A 22,529-nucleotide genomic window follows, 5' to 3' on the forward strand; every position below is an offset into this window, starting at 1 on the left:
ATGGAAAGAGTACTTCTGAAATCTTTCTATAAGATTTAGGATCTATAAGATCTGACCTTACAGAAGGCTGAAAGAAAAGTCATACAACTTTCATACCTGGTTCCTAAGAGGAATCCAACTGAGGAGTGCTGAAAGCTTTTCTTATATTTTTATTGGTTAGAAAGGTGAATCTACCCAACCAAAAACGTGTTCCCTGGAAATGGGAACAAAATACTTTTTAGATAGCTCATTAATTTTTGCATGATTCTTTCATTCACCCCAGTGCATTATGATGTCTATCATCAGCATATGGACTCTTGAGTAAATGGACACTCATTATGTATCTTGAAAATACTGGTTATATAGAGTCCAATATCCCCCAAAAAAAGAGAAAAGTGAATAAGTTAATCACATTGCTACTACATTAAGTTGATTACTACCAGTGACCTGTATGTCTAAAGTGCATTTATGCCATGGTATGATAACCAAAATATATGAGTTTTTGAAGAACTTTATCTATGTAAACCTCTCACTCTCTATATTGTTAATAGAATCAACTAAAGTACACAGAAGTCAAGTCTGAAAGAACTGAAGTATAATATAATAGTTCATTCCAAATAGTTTCTTGAGGTAGGGGGAAGTATGGAGCAAAATTTTCAAAGGGAAGAGACCCATTTTTCCTCACAAAAATTATCTGCAAACTTGTGACAGCATTTATGTGGGCAACCATTGACATTATATAAGCAGATCCAGCAAATACACTTGCAAATGATCAGTACAGGCACCCAGCTGTAGCTGATGCTTTGCTTGTACCTTCGTGAATATTCTCTGGTAACTGCATGCATTAATCCCCTACTAAGATTACATTTTATGCAAGCATTTTTAGCACAAACACACCTCCACCCTCCTTGTTTGAACTGTGAGTGCTGGTGTATTAAAAAATATTTGGAAGACAGACTTATTAAAATAAATGTTAAGAGAACACAGTGGGGTATATTTTCAGTGTGGAGCAGAGAGATTTAACTGCATGACTTCCATTAGCTTTAATGAGAACCGCACAGCTAAATCCTCACACACCACACTAGAAGATTAACCCAGAAAACACACATTGTTTACTTTTTACTAATACTCTGATTATTACCACGTTCTTCCTCCTCCTCCTCTTCCTCCTCCTCCTCTTCCTCCTCCTCCTCTTCATCCTCCACATCTTCACCTTCCTCTTCATCCTCCTCTTCTTCCTCTTCAATCTCCTCTTCTTCTCGATCTATTTCCTCATCATCCTCCTCCTCATCACCTTGCTCCTCATTATCATCAGAATATTCCTCCTCTTCCTCATCCTCTTCCTCTTCTTCCTCTTCCTTTTCATCCATCTCCTCTGTTCCATCAGTTTCATAGCACTCGTCTACCGAAGAGTTGTCTGCTTTAACCACAAAGGGTTTTCTTTTGGGGGCTGGTTCTTGGGGTTGCTTATCTTGTGTTTTTCTTTTTTTTGCCAAAGGACAGCCATAAACACTGTGCAAAAATGAAAGATACAAATTATTACACTATCCTGCAGATTTCTGTAGGTAAGATTGTATAACTCAAGTAATTTAGTCATATACTCCAGTTCTACACCATGGTTAGTTGCTGTTCTCAAAATACGTGTTTTCAAACAAAAATGCTGTTTAGGCAATAATGACCAAGGGCAAGGACACACAAAACCTGTGAAATTTCAGATTAACTATTATTTGCCTGAAAGTGTCACACACACATGCCAGCATAACAGTTGCAGAACTGATACGAATGTGTTTTTCCTTCTCACACTTTTGTCTCTTCTACATGTTGCATTTTTTTCTAAGGCAGATGAATGTAGCTTAAAAAAAAGAGGTTTTGTCCTGATATCTATCAGTACAACAATCAGGAATAAAGCAATGCTTCATAATTTTGTAATATTCAGTAAGGTTATGATTGTGTACAATTAAGATATGCTTCAATGGTATTTAAATACTGAAAATACAACCGCAGTCTTAATGCCGTTGTCTGTTCTTATTTTTAAAAATGATTAATTGATCTTAAATTCTGTATTTCTATGCTCCGTTTCTTCATTCTAGGCTACAAGGCTGAATAAATGGGAAAGCAAGCACCCGAACACAACCAAAACCAACAGTTCTCATGGCCAGTGTTAGAAGTGTTCTCACATTGAAAAAAAAAAATCAAATAATAAACACAATCATCTGTTGTGAAGGAAGTCAGACTTTTCAAAGCTGAGTACCACTTCCTCATCTATCTTTTTAATGCACTGTAACATAAATAGCATTTCGGAGTTCTGGTCTTCTACCCAGAGTAGCCACCTGTTTCTCAAAGGTCATATCTGTATTTGTTGAATGGGATCACCCTTGTATAACCCCTATAACAGGGGCCCTCAAACTACAGCCTGCGGGCTGGATACGCCCCCCCAGGGTCCTCAATCCGGCCCCCGATATTTACAGAACACCCACACACACACCCCGCCGGGGGTTGGGGGGGAAACCAAGCAGCCGCAGATGACTGCCTGCCACTTCATCCGCGCACCGGCCCCCTGGTTAAAAAGTTTGAGGACCCCTGCTCTATCACCTCCTACACAGAGTGACTGCACACACAAATTAACTACTGTTCAGAGAACTCCCTCTTGGAACTTTTTTACTGTGTGATTATAAATACCACTCAAGTTACTTTGGGTTTTGGTGTTCTTCCTGTGATTAACTACTTCCATGACATTTAAACTGTTCTTTCTAGCCCTTTCTGCATATCTAGCTAAAACTTCCTCTTTTACATTGTATTTTGTTCCTTTTATCCTGATTAAAAACCACTGAGGATCTTTTATCATTTTTGTCCACTCTAATAATGCTTCATATTCTATTGACAGACCACTGAAAAATAGGGGGTTTCACCACATTTAGTATTACAGATGCGCTCTCTGTGGTGTCTGCATGGTCTTGATCTTGGCCTGATTTAATTTCATCCCAGCAGCTATGCATCCCAATTACTTAAAACGCTACTTAAGTAACAAGACTTCTCTTCAAGTGCCTAACCACTTTAAATAAGTGCCTGCCTTAGTCATTGTTTTACCTAAATTTTAAGGCACTTGTTCACAGGAAGGCTGACTCAGTCTGCCCGGTACATGCATATGTAAGGAACATCCACAGTCACAAAAGATGGTATTCATCATGGAAAACCTGCCAAGGGAGACTTTCTGCATAACACAGGCACCTCTCTCTCTGCGTAGGGAGTACAGGTGTCTTTAAAGTCTAATCCAGTGTGCCTGAAGTAAACACCTCCCTCCATTAACACCATCAAGAAATACTGAGTAAATTTTAAGTCCCTCCATCAAGCCAGATCCCAACCCTCCTCACTTGGGAGTGGGTACGGGATAGTAGTCCTAACAACGTACAGTTTCCAGACACCGACACCAAAGCTGAGGCCTAATGGTGGTGGTGCAGGCTAGAGTGGGAATAGACGCACATCCTCCAGATCCCAGAACCACGCTCCACTCAGCAGGTCACACGGCATATCCTGGGGAACAGCTCCCTCTGCTAGAAGGTGACTCCCTGCGCAGATGGCCACAAGAAACTCACTCTGATACACATCAGGCAAGCAAAAGCCCAAACCTTCACTGATTTTAAGAGCCCTAAACCTGGGAAAAGAGGAGGCCTAAGCTTCTGGTGCTTTCTCTTTGGGCTACATTTGTTTCTGTCCAAAGATGATTCAATGTAAAATCTATAAATACGGTGGAAATCCTTGTCCGCAGCATTTGTTTGCTGCCAAATGACTGTCCTACTTCTTGTCCTGTGAGTCCTCCTCTTGGTCAGGACCCAGCTGCTCAGAATCAAGAGCAAAGGTGGGGCATATTTTCATGGAAAATATCCCACGTCATCACAGTCAGGGCAGAAACAGTCCAGTCTCCATCAGTCTGGGCAGTGCCCAAAACCTAGGGCAAAAAGGGAAGCACTGCTTGTTGAACTTCTGACCACACCAGGTTTATTTTGGTGCTCCACCTAGTGCTACAAGGATTCAGGAGCTGCCTATTTGAACTCTCCATATGGAGTTCTGGGAGAAGACATGAATTTTTCCTCAGACCTGGAATTTCAGAATGCGCGTAGTGCCCAGGGAAATAGCTGGGTGATAGGGAGGAACCTGTTTCATTTAGGTGCCTAACAGAGGTTGCACCCTGGAAAACAGGAGTGGGTCATGCATGGCCTGGGGCTCAGGCAGATTTTAGAAACTTGTCTATCAGTTCAACAGGATTTAGGCAGACAGGGTAACATTTATTGAGTGGGTATGTTTTGCTTGCTTTGTTTCTGTTCCTTCTCTTTGTGACGCATATTACCCTCACTATACTTCTTCAATGCCATTATAATGAAATGATATTTTCTAAATATCCTGATCTTTATTTTCAAAGATGTAAGCAGGCTTAGCTCCAGCAGTCCCCAGGATATCATTTCTTCCTCTTATTATAACCTTCTTAGAACATTGTAAGAGGTAATGATGACACTTCACACAGCTGTGAACTAAAATGATTGAGGCTAAAGAGCATCAGCAGGCACGTAACTGTGACAATTTTTGGCCACTGGATATGATACAGATTTGAATTTTCATAGACTCATAGAACAGTTTGGGTTGCAAGGGACATTAAAGATCATCTATTTCCAAACCCCCTATTTCCAAACCATGGGCAAGGACACCTTCCACTAGACCAGGTTGTTTAAAGACCCACCCAACCTTGGACGTTTTGTCACATCAATGCCAGAACATTAACCGCACCCTGTCCCAATTTTTGTTCAGTTAATAACACTAAATACTTGCAAAAGTTTTCATCTAGTAATGCCCCAAAACAGTCCCTTTAGGATTCACAGTAGTCTGGGAACTGGGGAAGAAAACAATAGGATAATAAATACAACTATTTTGTTTTGAACTGTTGTTTAAATTTTGTATTTGCCATCAAAGTATAATTCCATGACTATTTAGATACAAATTATAGGTCAAAGTTAGAAAGAAATTGTTGCCATTGCCATTTTTGGTCATCTTTAGTCTTTTCTTCATGGCTTTATGCTTTTCTACAGAACTTTATAAAGGCTGTGAGAATCTAAGACATTACTTAGGATTCAGGCCCCCTGGAAAGTTCATAACTGGCAATGAAAATCAATGCCAGTTAGCTGCCTGGGCGGCTTTGATGCTTTTATAAACCTCATTAAGTAATTATTTGCGACTCAGCTATTCAGGTAAAGTTGTGAATTTGACTTAAGTTTTTCATTTTATCTATTCTCAATGCTTTTGCTCATAGCATTAAAACTAAGGACACACCAGCACCTAACAGAAACAAACATTTGTATATTTTAAGGGTTGTGTCCAGCACTAAACATTTGGGAATATGTAATTTTTCCAAGGAAATTAGTTATGCTAGATAACTCAAACTCAACTTTGATAAACTCTTTCCTGATTAGTTTGTACCAGTTTTTCCATAACCTTGAATTTGGTTTTGGCTGTTCTTGGATTTATACTTCATAAAGCTACCATTGCACAGTTTTTTTCTTATAAACCCTTTCAAATACTGTCTTGCACTGGCTTTCTTCTGCTCGTCAAGTACACACCTCATATAGCTTACATATACCTCATGTACTATAGACTTCATAGTCCAAGCGAGTTAAAAAAATATCCATGGCTTTCAGAAATGTGGGAAAGAGGCCACCAGACCTGGAACCTACTGTTTACCTGCCCTATTTTCTTCTATTTCTTTTTTAACCTGTTTCGCTCACATCCTTCGTTTCATTAATTTTTCAGATTCTGCCTCCAGGACACTTCTCGCTGCTTCTGGCACGTTCCCTGTGGTCTCTCTGGTGAGCATGCCAAGGGGAAGACAGCGCTGGCTTCCCAGCAGCCTCCGCACTAACTTCTCCTCCTGACCACATAGAAAGATGAGTGTCTCTCCCGCTGACCTCTTGTTCCTCATATATTTGTGAAAACTGTTACTGTTTGTCCTTAATAGCTTCTGCAATTTTGTCTCCATTTCCAATTTTGGCTTTTGTGATCATCCCCTTATTTGCTTATATTTTAGACTTGTTTATCCCTGCTCAAAGCAATGACCCCATTGATTTATCTGTCTTGCACACCTTTATTCATTCTTTTATTGCTCACTGTATTTCCCTGGTCAGCTCTGTTTGTCTTATTTTCCCCTCGCACTTCAGCTCTCTTGGCTTTCAGCGGAATATATATTTGGGCTTCCTGAAACACATTTTTGAATATTCCACGCTGCTTTGCTGTGTGTCTCAGTCATCTCTGGTTTTCAGAATCTGTCATGAATAATTCTTGTGGAAAGAACATTGTTGAATTTCGTAGTGATAAGCTCCAAGAGGACATATAGACATTAATAATTGAAGGAATTGAAGAAATAATATATGAATTTATACTCCTTATTTAGAAGATGATTTATGGTATTTTTTTAGCTCTCACGCAATTTCTTTCCATTAAAAAACAGTATGCTACACACTAACACATTCAGTAGGAACTTTCTTCAGCAAATACATATTTCTTTCCCAGAGATGAACTTCTTGATTTTTGTATATTTTATTACTAATTTAACACAATTTTCAGCATAAGTAGTATGATTATTATTTCTAGGCTATAACAAGTAAACAAATGTCTTTAAATATATATAGTATAAGATCAGAGAAACACAAGGGATTTTCTCAATCAGATTACTGATTAATATTCTTCCCATGATATGCCAACTCACACATCAAGGGTGGGACATGACAGCTATGTCTGGAGGACACCTTACACTTAAGAGTGTCTTATTTCCCTACATGAATTAGACAGGGAGCTTATGTCACTAATAAAGGTTCAATCAACTTTAAATATCTAGTTTAGATAAAGTGATTCCTATCTGCCATGTTTATCAGCTTTTTTTGTTCTGTTTAATTTGTATCTCTTTTCTATTGAATCTATTATTTCAGAATTCTTGTGCTATAAGACCCAAGTAAAAAAAAAAAAATAAAAATACGATGATGACAATATTATGCCCTTAATCTGAATAATATTTTTTGTTTGTTTTTTCTTGGATGATTTTTATCTTTTTTTTTTCTTATTAGTACTTTGAAATATCTTATAAAATGTTTTTTTCAATCTAAAAAGTGTCCCCAGGAACAGTGCTCTCATTCTTTCTTTTTTCATGTGAGAATTTAATTTAACATAAACCACAACATTTTGTAGGTCATAGAATCTAAAAATTTATTATATAGACACCTATCAAGGTTATAAAAAACATTTAATGAAGCACCCAAGTGTCTGAAGTGGCACTGAGGTGGAACTTTATCTTGTACGGTTGAGGACAGCAAATTGGAAGTAAACTTCTGCTTAAGGCTTCAGGCAGCAAGCTCCCAAGCCATTTACACTTGTCCCACTGGATACCGTAAGTATTATTTTTGGTTTGGACTAGATAACTTCCAAGTCGATACCTCCAAATGAAGACTTCTAGGCTACTGAGAAAACAGGCATTTTGCAGATAAGTCCTATAAGAAATCCAATCTTCAAAGAATGTGCAAGCCTAATTTGCCTAATACTGCATCCTATTAAATCTCTCTCAAAGCAATGACTTCATTTAGCTTTAAACAGTTGATACTATCAACTGATATCAGTTGACCAGAAAAAAACCCCCATGGATTCCACCAAACCCTACATCTTGAACTCCCTGCACTCCTGGAGGATGCCCTTCCCAGCAGACTATGCACTATTATGAGGAAGAGCTGGTAGTACTCTTGTTTGCGCGCGTTGAATTGGTAGGAATGAAAAAATCATAATAAATTCAGAAAAATAGATTGACTCCAGCCCAGTGACTTGCCTACTCAATTGCAAGAATAAACTCCTTCAGTTCAGGAAAATTTTCCATTCATATTTAAATGACTGCTTAAAGTATGCCAAATTACTACAGGAATGAACAGCAAACCCAGTGGACAGTGATAACTGTGAGGTGGTAGGAGTCAAATTGCTTTATAGGAAATTATTTTTGCTCTCTAAGCCACACTGGTCCAGAATCTTTTCTATCACTCAAAAGTCCCACATAATGCCTAGTACTGTGCTGGAATATGGGAGGTATTATGTCAAACCTTTCCAGGCTGTAAAAGGTAAAGAACTCTGTTGAGTATTTTAATTACTAAGGTATAGAAGAGCAAATAGGAAGAACAAAGTTCAAGAAGGACATGGAGGGATATTTCAGCTTTTATTTCACAGAGATGGCCAATTGCAGCCTACAAGATAGAGCTAGGACACACTAGTTTTGGTACTTCCAACCAACCAGATTAAAATTCTCTTTGCTAGCATCCTGCCTGCTATGAATCCCAATCTAGAAGACTAACTTACCCAAATTTGCTTTCCAAGAACCTGCTGGCAACTGAGCCAGAGCCCTGAATGCTGTTTCAGAATTAGGCGTGCTTCTTGCAACCATTGCACTGCCAAGCATTATAGCATCTAAGGCCACTTACATAATGACTGCCCTCACCCCTGTCTTCTCAGCTGGAGTTAGGCACTAGTCCAGACTCAGTGCTTTGGAAAATCTATGTTCCCATCCACGTGGGCCCAAATTAGTACGTTTTTATCTATTTAAACTATAAATAAAATTAACAAGTATCTTTTAAAATATAATAAACTAAACTCTATAGTTCTGTTGTATTTCAGACTTTGCCATGATTTCTGCTTCTGATTCAATAAATCAGATTATTATAAGCAGGAAGTGCTTTTATGTATACAATGTCGGAACACACCATCTTTACTTACTTTATTTGTACCAAATAGAAGTTTGTTGACTTTTCAGATTTCAATTCAGTGAAAACTATTAATTTACCTGAACAGGTACAAGTTTAACTGATAGAAATACATGAAATGTAAAGCATTCTATTCCTTTTTTCCTTCTGGAGTTTGAAATATTTGTGTACTGCATTATGGAACCATAAGAAAAATTACAAATGCCCAGAAGCATGCTGGATCTCAAAAGGCAAAGGTAGAAGATGTGACTTTTTCTTCAAAGAGCTTTAAAAACTGACTTGATCCTTTTGCATTTCAGACCCTTTTTAAACACATGAATAACCTTAAACATACTGCAGATCTACTCATATGTATAGTATTATTATACTAAATAAGCCCTAAGGAAAAATTAGGGTCTTTATATAACAGCATTGCAAAAAGGAGTTAGGAGTAACAAATAACATGAGAGCAGAACCATGTGCCAGAATTCAATGATGGAGCTCAAAAGTTGGGGGTTTATTCAGAAATTCAAATACTGAATTATGTATTTTCATCAAAATAAAGCAGACTAGCTTTGATGTAGTCAATACATTCACAGTAACTTAAGTCAAAGTGAGGATCTTTTATTTAATTGGACCCTATATATCTCCAAGTGCAGGCACCTCAGCACCCCGATTCACTGAGACTCCAAATTGATGTAACTGAACCCTGTGATAAACAGTGGCAAGCTTACTGGCTTATCTGCCCTCTAGCTGGTGAGATCATTTCACCCATCACCAAAGTCTCTGTTCTTGGAACATGACAACTGAAAGGAAACTTTCAGGTTTGCAGTAATTAACCCATTCAAACAACAAGTTTATTTAATTGGTTGAATTCAATAGCTCTTTAGTGAAGAAAAATAAGGCATCATAATGTATTTCTAGGTGGTGTACACATACACAGGCAAAATCTCAGCCCTGAAGAGCTCATTTAAAGCAGATGCAAAAAATAAATGTAACAAATCATGAAGCTAAAAACTTATGTGGCAGCACAGGTTACCAAAGTACATGCCCTGCAGTTGTAGATTATTCAAAAGTATTTTTCTAAATAAATCAATATAATATCTGATTGCCCCATGACTTATGATGTCATGGATGGGGTTCATCTCTCACCTACCCCTAGGCTTCTAAAAAGTCTATACGTGTCACGTTAAGCTCCCTTCATAAGCCAATGCAGAGAAACTGGAACCTCCTGGGAGGCAATTCATCTCACCTTCCTTAGACACTTTTCCTCTCTCTCCACTGACAATTAAGGAAGTTAATGGTGATTAACTTATATGTCTACCCCTTAGGAATCTGATAAAAAGGAGAAAAATCCAAGCCTTTTTCTCTCTCTCTTTTTTTTTTTTTTTTTAATATATATATATAGTATGTCCATCCCCAACAAAGACAGTACCTAGCAGATTTTAAAACGGCACACCACAATACCTCCATAAAGAAAGAACCAAAGCCCTGCTTCTTCCCTTTCCACAGCTGCTGTATCACTGAACATGAATAATTCTCCTCCCTATAGCTTAGATGTCTTTTCAAGACTACCTGCATGATCCAATGTCAGGCAAATGCTGCAGTTGCACTCTAATCTTAGGATGGCAAATACCCAACTTAACTGTGCGTTCAAGAGCTGGAAGCCACAATTGATTATGTCTTGTTGCCAGACCCTTGAATATAGGGACTGATCAAAGAAACAAGGACAGCACAAAGAGCACAGGTTTAACGACTCATATTGATTCATTAGATGTAATGCATATAATCAAGTTTTGCTAAGTGGCTATTGATTCTGCACACTTTGATGTTGATTTAGATGTAACCCAGACACATAAAAATGGGAATAGGCAAAGCCAGTGACCACTTCTGCCTTAACTCAAAGAACACTGACTTCTGCACTAACTCAAAATCCTGAAGTCCACATTTATTTCCAAAATCTAATCTGGAAGAAAAACATCGAGACTGAAAACCCTCCATTTTTCTACATACAGACAAAAATGAATTGGGCTACACTAAGCTAAATCAAAGCATTACCTAGAGCTGCCACGATGTCCAGATTTCTGTACATCGTGTGGTTTCAGTCTCAGTGGTAATGACAACTCTGTTTACAGGTAGAGGGCAGGGTAATCTCCAATTTATTTATTTTTCATTATAAGATCATATTATAATATAGGAAAAGTTAAAAAAAAAATGATTCATCAACTTGAAAGGGTTACTACATGCTACAAGAGTGCATCTATCAGTTACAAAAGACTTCTGCATAGTCACAGTGTTTGAACCTTGGAAGCAATATGAAACCTTTCTATTCCAAGATTTTAAACATAATTGCTTTTAAACAATTCAGCATGCTAAATTCAGGCATTCAAAAATCAAGTGAAATAAACTTCTGGAAATCAAAGGTGATTCATGCAGTTATACTGTCAATCATTTAAAAACATGGCAATATACATATTAGTAGAATTGACACCCTCAGACACAGACTCAATAGATCATATTTAACAACACAGCAGGTCAAACTGTTACTCTAGCATGTACTTAAGTATTGAGTAATAGAGCATGCTGTCATTTTATCACATCTCTAATATAAGGCTACTATAATGAGACTATCAGCTACTGATTCCTATCAAAATACTCTTTCCATCATCTCTATATATATACACAACAGCACTGGCTCCCAACTTAATTTTAACTAAGAGAGACATATGACAGAGAATTAAGAAATACAATACACCAGATTTCCTGTAACTATAGCAATAAGTATCTTACATGATCCAAAAAGCTAATGGCTACAAAATATAACCAATGGAAAGGAATAATAATGTGAACCAGCTTTCTAACACAGGACTGCCAGTAAACATCAGAAATTACAGAAAATAATGTCAAAACCAAAGTGATACAAGCTGCAACCACTTCAGTGCTTATGTACTGGATTCTCAGCTCCAGCATAAGCTACAGGATAGTGTTCTTTTTCTTGCATGGTTGGTTAGGAGTCATTCAAGTGTGAAATATTCTAAATTCTTGTTATTAGAGGATTGAGATGTTTAAACCTTCCTATTTTGAAAAAAAGCAAAAACATTCTGCCTTTCTGTAACACAGAGGAAACATGGTTATTGTAAAACAGAATAGAAATGACAGCATTCTCTCTACTTTACTGAATTTTGGAGCTGCAGCTAGAATTAGTCTCTTGGTAAAAATGTTAACCACTATTAGTATGCATTTAGCAAACACTATTATGAAGGAATGGAAAGTTTATCCTCCATATTAATTTTTAAGGGTGCTTGCTTTCTCAGTGGGCTCTGCACCAAAAAGGTTACCATAAAATTCTGTTTAACATTAAGAAGATTTCTAAAATACCTTTACCATTATGTCCCCTTGAGTCTAATTTCTAGGACAAAATTTTGAAACTGGCTGTTATGCTTGCCAGTATGCTACTGCATACAAAGTTACAACATACAGACTTATAACCAAGACTTTATGTTCTTTGCTTTAGATGGACACAGCTATTTTAGTATTACATACTTTTCAGCAGTCATTAGAGTCCCTATTAGCAGTTCCTATCAGAGATGCATTAGAGCAATCTGGGGTTTGAGACTCAGAAATCTCCTGCACTAACTTTTGCTCAGTGTGGCAGTAATGGAGCACATCCTTCAAGAGACACAAATATAATGGCATACATTTTTCCACCCTATGCAAGTACAAGACAAGTACTGTGGATCAGTGCTGCACAACCCCTGTCCCCTGCCATGACTTACACCTTGAAAGACATATAATACCTTTTGCTAATAATCTACTGAACTACTCTCCTTCTGCAGCCCACAGAAGTTCTTTGTTGTAATATTATAGGGTCTTGCGGGTAATATTTCCACTAAGATACAAGCTCACTATCATAAAGAGATTGGTTCAAGCCATTGGCAGACTCAAAGAACAAAACTTATGTTCAGTTCATTTCTCTTCACCTTTTTTCCCATGATTAAAAGAACTAGAAATACTTTGGTCTAGAAATGAAAACTTACCTACTGGCTTAATCACATGACTCTAAACCCCAGATGTCTAGATATGGGCCTAAATGACTTTACCTTAATCTGACCTTTTTGGAAATATCTGATGAAATTCTGATGAAAGGAAGGAGGTCTGTTTGGGGGTGGGGTGGGTGTTGAGGGGTAGGGGGGAGTGGAAGTAAAATCTGACTGAATTCTATCACATTCAAGTCCAGAATAGTGAGGCTCCAACTTGACTCATATCATGATTAAAAAAAAAAAAAATACTACGGGATGTAATGTTACTTTTTATAGCTGACAGTAAGTTCCATTAGACTGTAGAAGAGTCTCTGAAGGAAAATGAAAATAGCCTCCCAAGGGAGTGGAAGCCCCACACAGCATGATTTAAATGTGGCAGCTGGGTTGTGGGTGGAAATGGCAGTTTCCATTGAAAATCTGCTGCCAGTAATCCTCCTATGGCTAGATTTCACAGGGAAACGTGGCAGTTATCCCTCTCTGAAATTCAGCTGCTCAGTTTTATAGATGCACAGACAGGAAAGGTAGCAAAGGTCAACAAATGAAGGGTGAAAGGTCCAGAATTATGTACTGTCCAAGGACCAAAGAGTAAAATTGGGAAATGACTAGAAGTAGACGTGTGTCACAGGAAGATGGCAAGAAGAGGAGCAGATTCTTTAGTTTTAAAAAATGAAAGGCAACTTTTTAGAAAGTGTGTGCCACTTCAAAGACTACTTTCAGGTTTTTTAACAGTTTGAGGTGTTTGATGCTTAACACTTATGTCTCATTGAAAGTCAGTCAGCAATATGTTAGTCACTTTTAACAATGGTCCCCATATATTTGGGGCACAGACCTATCATGAGAATAGTTGTGGCAACATTAAATGTCGTCACACTTAACTCTAAAGTACTTAGGTTTAGATGACTAAGCTCCTCAGTGAATAAATTCCTCAATGGTAATGTATAGGTATATCAGCCTGGAAGTCACTATAGCAAGCATGTTGACTGTGGTGTAGCTACGTTAAGAAATATGAAGTACCACAAAAATAATGTTTCCAAAATCACTTCTCTCTTTCCTGTTGACGTCTGCATCTACTTGCAACAATGACTTAGGCATCAACTTGAAAATATGACTCATAATCCAAAAAGACACTTTCTGATGCAGGTACAAAAATCATGCCTACAGTATGGCTAGCTACTTTATTGCTCTCTGTTTTGGTACAGGCAGTGTGCTACTGTTCTTTGCCTTTTTTTTTTTTTAAAGAAAAAACAATTCAGGTTGAAACAATTGTCAATTTGTCTATTTGATTGAACCCAACCAACCTGTTATGGATCCAAAACTGGTTCCTCTAGAGGAGTCCTTTAATCATCAAACTATCTTTTCTCTTTCTTTCTCTGTTCTCTGTGAAAAACCTCACACTCCTGTCTGTCCACAGGGCTGGCTCCAACAGCCGGGACAGATGGCAGACTCACCCTAGTCAGTCTTCACCTGTCATCCTTTTGGTATGGCTCTGACTTGGGAATTAGCATTATGCTTCAGCTCAGTCAGGCTGATGGAGAAACCAAAACAGAATGTTGCTTCCTGACGTACCATTCTCATTGCACCACTATCACAAAATTTGTCAGTGAAAGGCGATGTGACTACTATGCTGTCTGTAGAAACCAGTGCCGTCCCTGCATGTTATGTGAGCAGAGAATGCCTGTGTGCCTGTTGGATCAGAGGATGCTGGTATAAGAAGTACTTGTGGTCTGTAAGTCCTAAATGTTCTGGCATGCAGAAAGCACTGAGCAGCACACCTTAGCTTAAGCTGGCATCACCTCTGGGCATACACAGGAGGTTTTGTATTACAGGTTTGATCAACTACAGACTCAGGTTTTTTGTGGATCCTTCTCTTCAACTTCAGTACCTAAGGTCTACCTAAGTCACACCGTAGAAGTTTGTGCTTGTATTCTGACTTATATGTTGAAATGCTTTTTTATGAAAATCACAGATGTAGAAATTTAATGGTGGAAAACTTCTATCTCATCTTTAATTAGCAGGTAAATGTACTAAATGGAAGTTGGGCCAGGTGTCAGAAGACATTTTAGTGTCCAAAATACCTAGAAGGTTTCAAAAGTAGGGTTGATAAGCTGCATAGGTATGATGTCACTTCAAATTATCCGATATCAAGAAAAGCTACATTGTAACATAGCCAGTAGATAAATCTTTCCTGACTCTTCACCAGATTATAAATTTATTTATGATTTAAAAAATAGGGAGTTTGGTATCATCTCTGGTTTTCAGACCAACCAATATATTTTTGTCTTCCTGGGGAGTTTGGCAGCTGTTTTAGAGTTCTAGAGCAACACAATTACAAACTGCCCTCATGTAAAAGGAATAAGATTCTATCTGTGCTTACACAAGAGATCAGTTTAATCCATAGTATACATAAAAATTAAAAAAAAAATAAAATTGCTACTAGCAAATCTAAACTAACCATGATAGTTCTGTTGCAGTTCTACCTGAGCTGTCCATTTAGATTGTGATTTCTAATCTGACTGGCTGCTATAATTTCCAATGAATAATCAAAATTATAGTAGATAGGAAAAAGCTAAATGTTTTCTCTGCTTTATAGTTTTGCTTAAATGCTGACATTTTAAATAAGTGGTTCCACTTTTAGTCAATGCCATTTTAACTGTTCAGTTCTTCCTCCTACATCCCTTTAATAACATAACTGGAAGTAGCAAGCTTGACTGCTAAGATATGAAGCTAACACAGTAGTCAAAATTTATTTGCATTCTTTCTAAAAAGATATTTGTTTTATAAGTCTGACTCAGTTTCTGAGCCTGTCTTTGTGATCTCTTTAGGTCTCACAAGCTAAGCAAAGCCAGGACACGTCAGTTCTGAGTATGTCAGCATTTCCCAGGAACACCTAGATGCTGCAGAGACAGTACTATGACTCAGAAAGTAGTACACTTTCCTTGCCAGTAGCACTGAAACAAATTTGCCATTGTGAAAGGGACAGAAGACTGTAAAGCTGGTAATACCTTATGTCACATGGAATTAAAAAGAAGAGCTAAATGCCTGTGTTTTAAGAACTAGAAATGTTAATCCCAAAGCCCTGCTCAAAATATAGTAATGCAATTACATTCTGTCAAAATTATTCCCATATTTTCAGACAGATAAAGTCTTTTTTTTTTTTCTTTCTTTTTTTCCCCACTTTCCATCCCAAACTATGCACAATAAATGTGCACTGGCAAAAAGTTGCTATGACCGGTCTTGCGAGTCAATGTGCTACTGTGACTGTATTACAACATCATAAGCAATATAACCTTTGGTGTCATTGGAAATCAAACACTTAACATCACAAACTGCACTGAGGCTACAGTGTTAACATTTGTGAAATGTTTTAAAATTAACAGTTGAAAAAGTTTTGTAAGAATAAAATACAGTTACCACAGTAAATTAGCTGCAAAGCACCCATCCATCTAGTTGGGACTTTGTATCTTCTACTTCCTTTCACAAAGTCTGAGATACCCAGAGACTTCTCTGAAAAGTAAGTTTCAGAACTAGGGGGGTTTTTTGTTTGGTGGCTAGCAACATGCAAACACCTGTAAGACTCATGTCAGAGAATATTCATCACATACGTCATAATATATGACGTATCCTCTTGTTTCGTATGACAGTTTGCTTGTCCCCTTCTCCTGAAGTAGTCCTTATGGTTACCATAAATCAACAGTGTTAATCCTCACTGATCATCCTAGAACAAACCATGCCCAAGCAAGGTCTAGATTAAGCAGTATATCAGTAATTCTAGCACATTATTCTTATTGTCTCTGCGAATACTCAATAACAAGAAATCATTTGTCAATCTTTGTATAAATGAACTTTTAGTGTAAGAAGGACGGTCTAAAGCAAAAGGCACTAGAGTAGAATTCAGAGGCATGACTCAACTTCTGGCTGTGACGCAAATTTCTTGTGTGGTAGCAGAGAGTCACGAACTGCTGGTTTACCAAGGGAGTGAATGTGTTACAGCTCTCAGTTTCTATGCATAGCTGCACAGTGAAATTCTAACATCCAAGTGATCTGCTCCTGTTCTAATACCTAGGGACATGTAGGCACTTAACACACAGCAGAATTTAGACACGCTAATCCAGACTGGAGGAAGGCATTTTTTGTAGTGGGGGATTTCCGATCCTGGAATTAATCACCTTAAGCTTTATTTTTTCTTACAGAAACAGAGATTAACTCAGTCTTTGCACCAGAGATGGTCAGAGGAGGAATCACGATCCTAGCCTTAGCCCTTATCTAATCTAGAAGATACAGAAATGTGTAAGAAATTAGTGTTTAATATCCTCTTCTGTTAGGGGTAACTGAAGCTTCATTTTACACCTCAGAAGACTGCTTGCTTATGAGGCTTTATAGTAATCTGGGTTGAGACAGCCCACTTCTCTAATACTTCATGCAAAAGAAAACATTTACATGTTCTTTGCTACCGTTGAAGGATTCATTACATTCCTTTCTAAGTGTCTGTCTTCTATATGAAGTGCTAAATCCTGGGAGTGGAAATAGGAGTCTTCTCTCTCCAAGTGACTGCTCAAAGTTACAAAACTAAATCCTTCCCTCTTCCTTTTGAATATATTATTGTCCATAAAATAAGAAAAGATCAAGAAAAGAGAATACAAGCATTCTGATATCTTAACTTCTTTATAGTCAATGCAATTTCCCAGAACATGGGAGAATCATGTCCTAACTCTACTGACAAAGAAAAAAACAGTGGGTGAGTACTATGTTTGTATATATCACAAATTGGAGGACTTTAAAAACACTTGCTACACTGAAACATTCAGATAAGAGATTAGAGATGTACTAACTATGCTACGCACTTAGTATGACATAGGTATCAAGGTGCCCAAATAAATGTTTCCTGGCAGAACACTAGAAATTTGGACAAGCTTAATGCTAAAAGTACAGTTCTACTTTGACTTCAGAGTTAGACACAAAATAAGGGAGGGATGATGAGGGTCCAGCCTTTGAACTGGGTGACTTAAAGCAGAAGTCAAATGCACGCCAGTTTTCAACTGTAGCCTTTATTCTGAACACCTATTGCCCCTTCACAAGTATCGGTAAGATTTTCTCCAGGAGACACTGTAAAGGTGAAAAACAGTAGCAGCTACATATCACTCATCAGTTTCTTTCACAAGTATCAGTTGGACAGAAAGCATTCATCCACTACTTGTTCATCCAATTTAGTGGCCTGCTCATTACTTTCAATAGAAAAATTAAAGGCAGAGAAATCTGCCTCAGTCCCAGGGAAATGAACTAAAAAAGCTGTTTTAAATAGCTGCTATTGGCCTTTAAAGCCAATCGTATCCTGTCCTGTCTCATTTGGCTTTATAGTATTACAAATTTTATCATAAATCATAGATCTAATACACAGGCCTAACTTAGATCACAGGAATAACTTCTCTTAGGCATTATTATACCCCATCTCTATTCTTCTATGCATACTTATACTGCAGCACTGCTGTTTTTTGCAAATAATGAAAGGACATTAGGTTCTGCAATCCCTTTTCATCCAATCAGTAAGCTTCAAGATCTTCTTGGGAAGGCGATTCAAGTGAGCAGCCAGGAAACTAACTTGCTAGGTCCACTCATCTGGTTGAAGTTATGGCCATTTAAAGTGTCCTAAGCTGTATAGCACTAAGGATGTCTTCAGGAGCTATCTGTCCCCTGGGCATTTGATTCCATATAGCGGATGTATTTATTTAGATTTATTATTGTCATCAAAGATAGCACAGGAGTACCTCTCTTTTCTCTGTCCTGAGCTGACACCACTAGAAGCAGTACTTCATATCAACCACTAATAAGAAGTGATGTCTTTGAAAGGGCTGTCTCAACTTATTGAAAAACTTCAATATAAATCTTTAAAGACACATCATAGTGTAATTTTTAGGGGAAAAAAAACCCACAGCAAACTATTCTTTATTCTGTTTTTTCCTACAACTTTGTTTTTGTTTTCTCACTTCTTTACTTTTTTTGGCCCGTTTCTCTCCTATTTTTACATTTACATCTATGTGGATTTTTCTGCTAGCATGGTCTAATGAGTTAGAACATGCAGAAGGTATTTGAACCTTGGTTTCTGGTTCTTTCATATCTGAGTTTGTTTCTTGTTTTCTTCATATTCTTTTGCTAGCCCAGGTAATAACTAGAGTGCCTGATCTTATAAAATACGTATATTTGAAAGAAAAAAGATAACTATATCTTTATTTATTATTTACTTACATGGTTTCCCCTGCCTCTTTTTTTTTTTTTTTTTTTTTTTTTTTTTTAATGATTCTAACAGAATTCATACCATTTTTACTGAGGTAAAATTACCTTATTGAGGTAGAATAAGGTGCAGGGCAATGCTATTCTCTGATAGCATGGGTGCCACCTATGGATAAAACTTTTACAAAGTCATCTATAATATCTGTGTTGGCATGGACACTGGGCCAACGAATAAGATGGGGGTCCCTGTCTATCTATTTGCCAGTATTCACCAGTAAATTCTCCCGACTCCAAACCCCTAGCTTTGGGTGCTGCAATCCACAGGACACCTTTCAGCTGCACACACTGTAGCTATGCTGCTGCTCAGAACTGCTGGTAGGAGGATGCAGGCAGCTCCTTAGTAACCAGAACCCTGTGCACAGTGTTGATCATGGCTTTTTCTGGTTTAGTGTAAGGCTAATAGCCATGACTGCAGTATCACTAAAATACACATTAATAAACAGATTTCTTGTATACTTCCAGCTTTTTAAACTTCAGAATCATTATTTTTACAGAAACATTGTAGAAATAATTCACAAATTATGAAATAGGGAAACTAGGGTTGAGTTTCAATGTAAAATTGTCTTATCATTAAAAATCAGTTAATTTTGCTCTATCATCCAGAAAAATGTTTTGATCCAAAAGGCACTGAAACGTAAGTTTAGACTTCCTCTGACATCAACGGTCATTTAACAGATCTTTATTTAAATTGAAGATAAATACCAGAGAGAGAGTTTTGGGCCCCATGTTTGTAATAATCCCCCATATATACTTCTGTCTTTACATCTTATGATGCCTGAAATTCTGTTTACAAATGGGGAAACAGAGGCATAGGGAGATAAATGTCTTGCCCATCATGTGCAAATCAACTCTGTAGATCCAATTTTCTATTATGAAAAGCACAAATTATTCAACCTCAAATGATTTCTTTCTCTCCTAAGAGAACACAATGTTCTTAGCAAAGCTAACAGGCTAACCAAATAGATTTCCCATAGGCAAAGGAAAACTGTATACCTACTTCCAGCATCTTGTTGGGGAAATTATCTCCCCAGTATTACAGGAAGGTTTGGGTTATTTTTTTCCCCAATAACTTTTTTCCCCATACTTTCTGCATGGTCTTCATTTATTTTGTGGCTGATGGTAACATCTCCAGACAGATCCTTCCACAGAAAACACTGTGGCTGTAAGTAAGTGGACTGCTGCATGAGAACTATGCCCAGCACCTGCCATTTGAAAGAAAGTGAGCACGACATTTCGACAACACACAAATCTGGGGACCCACTGCAGAAACCACATCCCAAATTCACTGTTTGTTGCTGCTGCACAGTTGGGTCAGCACTCTCCATACTCCTGCCTCTGCTTTTATCCCTCACCCCCTGCTTTATAAGGCTAGTACAACTTGCTGCCACTGAAATTGCTATTCCCAGTCCAGATGGTGGTAGGAGGAATTGAACTGTCATTCCTTTGTGTAGTCACCTCTAGACAATGCCCACTAGCATGCAGAGCCACACGCCAATTGCTGGTGTATATTTCGTTGACGTTTCAGACCCAGCTTTGCACCCTTCTAATCATTAATCAACAATCAGACAAAGGATATATTGCTGAATCCAGACAGCAGCCAATACAGACCTCTAATACATTATGGATTCTCTGTCAGCAAGTTTATTTATTGTTTGCAGTGTTCTGTTTGAAAATCCCTATGCTCTTTCGCTTATTGTATTTGTTTACTTACTTTTTTCTCTTTAGCTGAACTTAACAAAGCAATGAAACTTCACTTACTAACATTTTTTACAAACCCTGAATGGTGGATTACTTCATATAAAATACATTTATAATATTCTTGGCATTAAACACAACGTACTAAAACCTTTAACAAATATACCATTAAATGAAATAGAATTAAATTGCATAGGCCATGTCAGAGTATGTTTTTTCCTCAGGTAAGTATCCAGCGAATCATCTTATTATTATTTAATACTATAATAAAGGTTGACTATCAGTTTAAGAGAGAAATGAATATAAGTTTTTCTATACTTCCAGCATTCAGTAGGATCCTTCATAGTATCATAAAAGCAAGCAACAGTAAGGACTTCACCGTGCTGTGGTTAGGCTTTAACTCAAATGCACCAGTGGACCTCAGGTTCTGCACAGCGTGCAACCATGCTCTGCTATCAAATTAATGTTAAAATATGTATGTCCTGGCTTCTGATTTATAATATCATTGACAAATAGTAAAAAGGACAGGCATGCCATAAAGTTTATGGATGGAGTGATGGCATGCACAATGATGTCTCATAAAGAATAAAGGGGGAAAAGTTATTTATTCTTGTGGATTCAAGAACTAAAATACAGATAGACTGGCTGCGTGCACAGAATTTTTCATAAATATCCCACAGTGCACCCCGTTGTACAGCAGCCATACATTAATTAGAGCATTCAGCAGACACTGCAATGTGTTACACTCACCCAAGTGAATCTTCATTTTTCACATGCAGGGCCTTACTAATTAAAATCAGCTTTGCAATTAAATGTGGAAAATTGTGTTAAACTTTCAAGCGTGGTTTAGAAAAAATGTATTTATTTTTAGGGTATTTTATTTTGATGCAAATGAATTCTCCATCAAAGTAAGACCAGTAAAAGGGAGGTATGAGGATTTCTCTTTTTTGTATTATAGATGCTCCTCTCAGTTGCAAGTTGCAATGCTCCACTATCTCTCTGCCAGTACCTGGCCCTGTTCCAATGCTTTTAGTGAGTGCTATCTGTCAAGGCATGAATAATACAGCCCCTAGGCTGTCGGCAGAATTCAAATGAGGCATACATCAGGAAGCAAGCACTCGACTTTAGCTCCAGAACATGCTCCTGTGAAGACAGGCAATTATTCACCCACGGCTGCAGCCATGGCAATCAAACTGGTGGGTGAAAAGGTATATGAAATGAAAAAATTTGAATAAGAAATATGGCACAACAAGCCACAGAATTCAATAATTTTCTAATAAAAGAGAGACATTTGAGTCTTTTAATTTCGAAGTTTGGGAGCCTGCATTATTTTACTCTGTTCTAAAATATAGATGACTAAACTAAAGTTTATAATTGCCAAGGCAATACATGGGTATGTGGGGCTTTTCCTAATCAAATCAGCAATGCCGAACTCTAAGGTATTTATAATTTCAAATAATCTGTTGTATGAAGTGACAAATCTCATGCTTAAAAATTAAAAAATGGACAAAACAATTCTATCTGTATAATGTAATAGAAACAGAGACAGCCTAGTAAAGCAACAAAGAACTCATGATATTGAGAAATTTGGTGGAAAATTAAAATGCAATATATTTTATAAGGTTAGGGACAATTCATACATTATAGATCCAAACATTATTTTATGATCCCTCTTCATTTTTGAGACTCAATTCTTTTTGCTAGACATTGTATCAGAGATTAATGAAAAAAAAATCCCTTGCAAATACACTATGAACTGAAGAAAAGGGATGCCAAATTC

The 22,529-nt window shown here is 37.5% G+C and overlaps 1 protein-coding gene across 11 annotated transcripts in view; it reads right to left on the bottom strand.

The window, feature by feature from the left end:
- Positions 1-22,529, bottom strand: part of MYT1L (myelin transcription factor 1 like) — a 305,889-nt gene that overhangs the window by 103,924 nt on the left and 179,436 nt on the right. For all 11 annotated transcript variants that reach the window (XM_056344592.1, XM_056344598.1, XM_056344589.1 and 8 more), the window contains exon 6: positions 1,121-1,491. In XM_056344592.1, the coding sequence (XP_056200567.1) occupies positions 1,121-1,491 (371 nt within the window). The remainder of the gene's footprint in view (positions 1-1,120; positions 1,492-22,529) is intronic.

The sequence above is a fragment of the Falco biarmicus genome, chromosome 6 (assembly GCF_023638135.1).
Source record: "Falco biarmicus isolate bFalBia1 chromosome 6, bFalBia1.pri, whole genome shotgun sequence".
Classification (NCBI taxonomy): domain Eukaryota; kingdom Metazoa; phylum Chordata; class Aves; order Falconiformes; family Falconidae; genus Falco; species Falco biarmicus.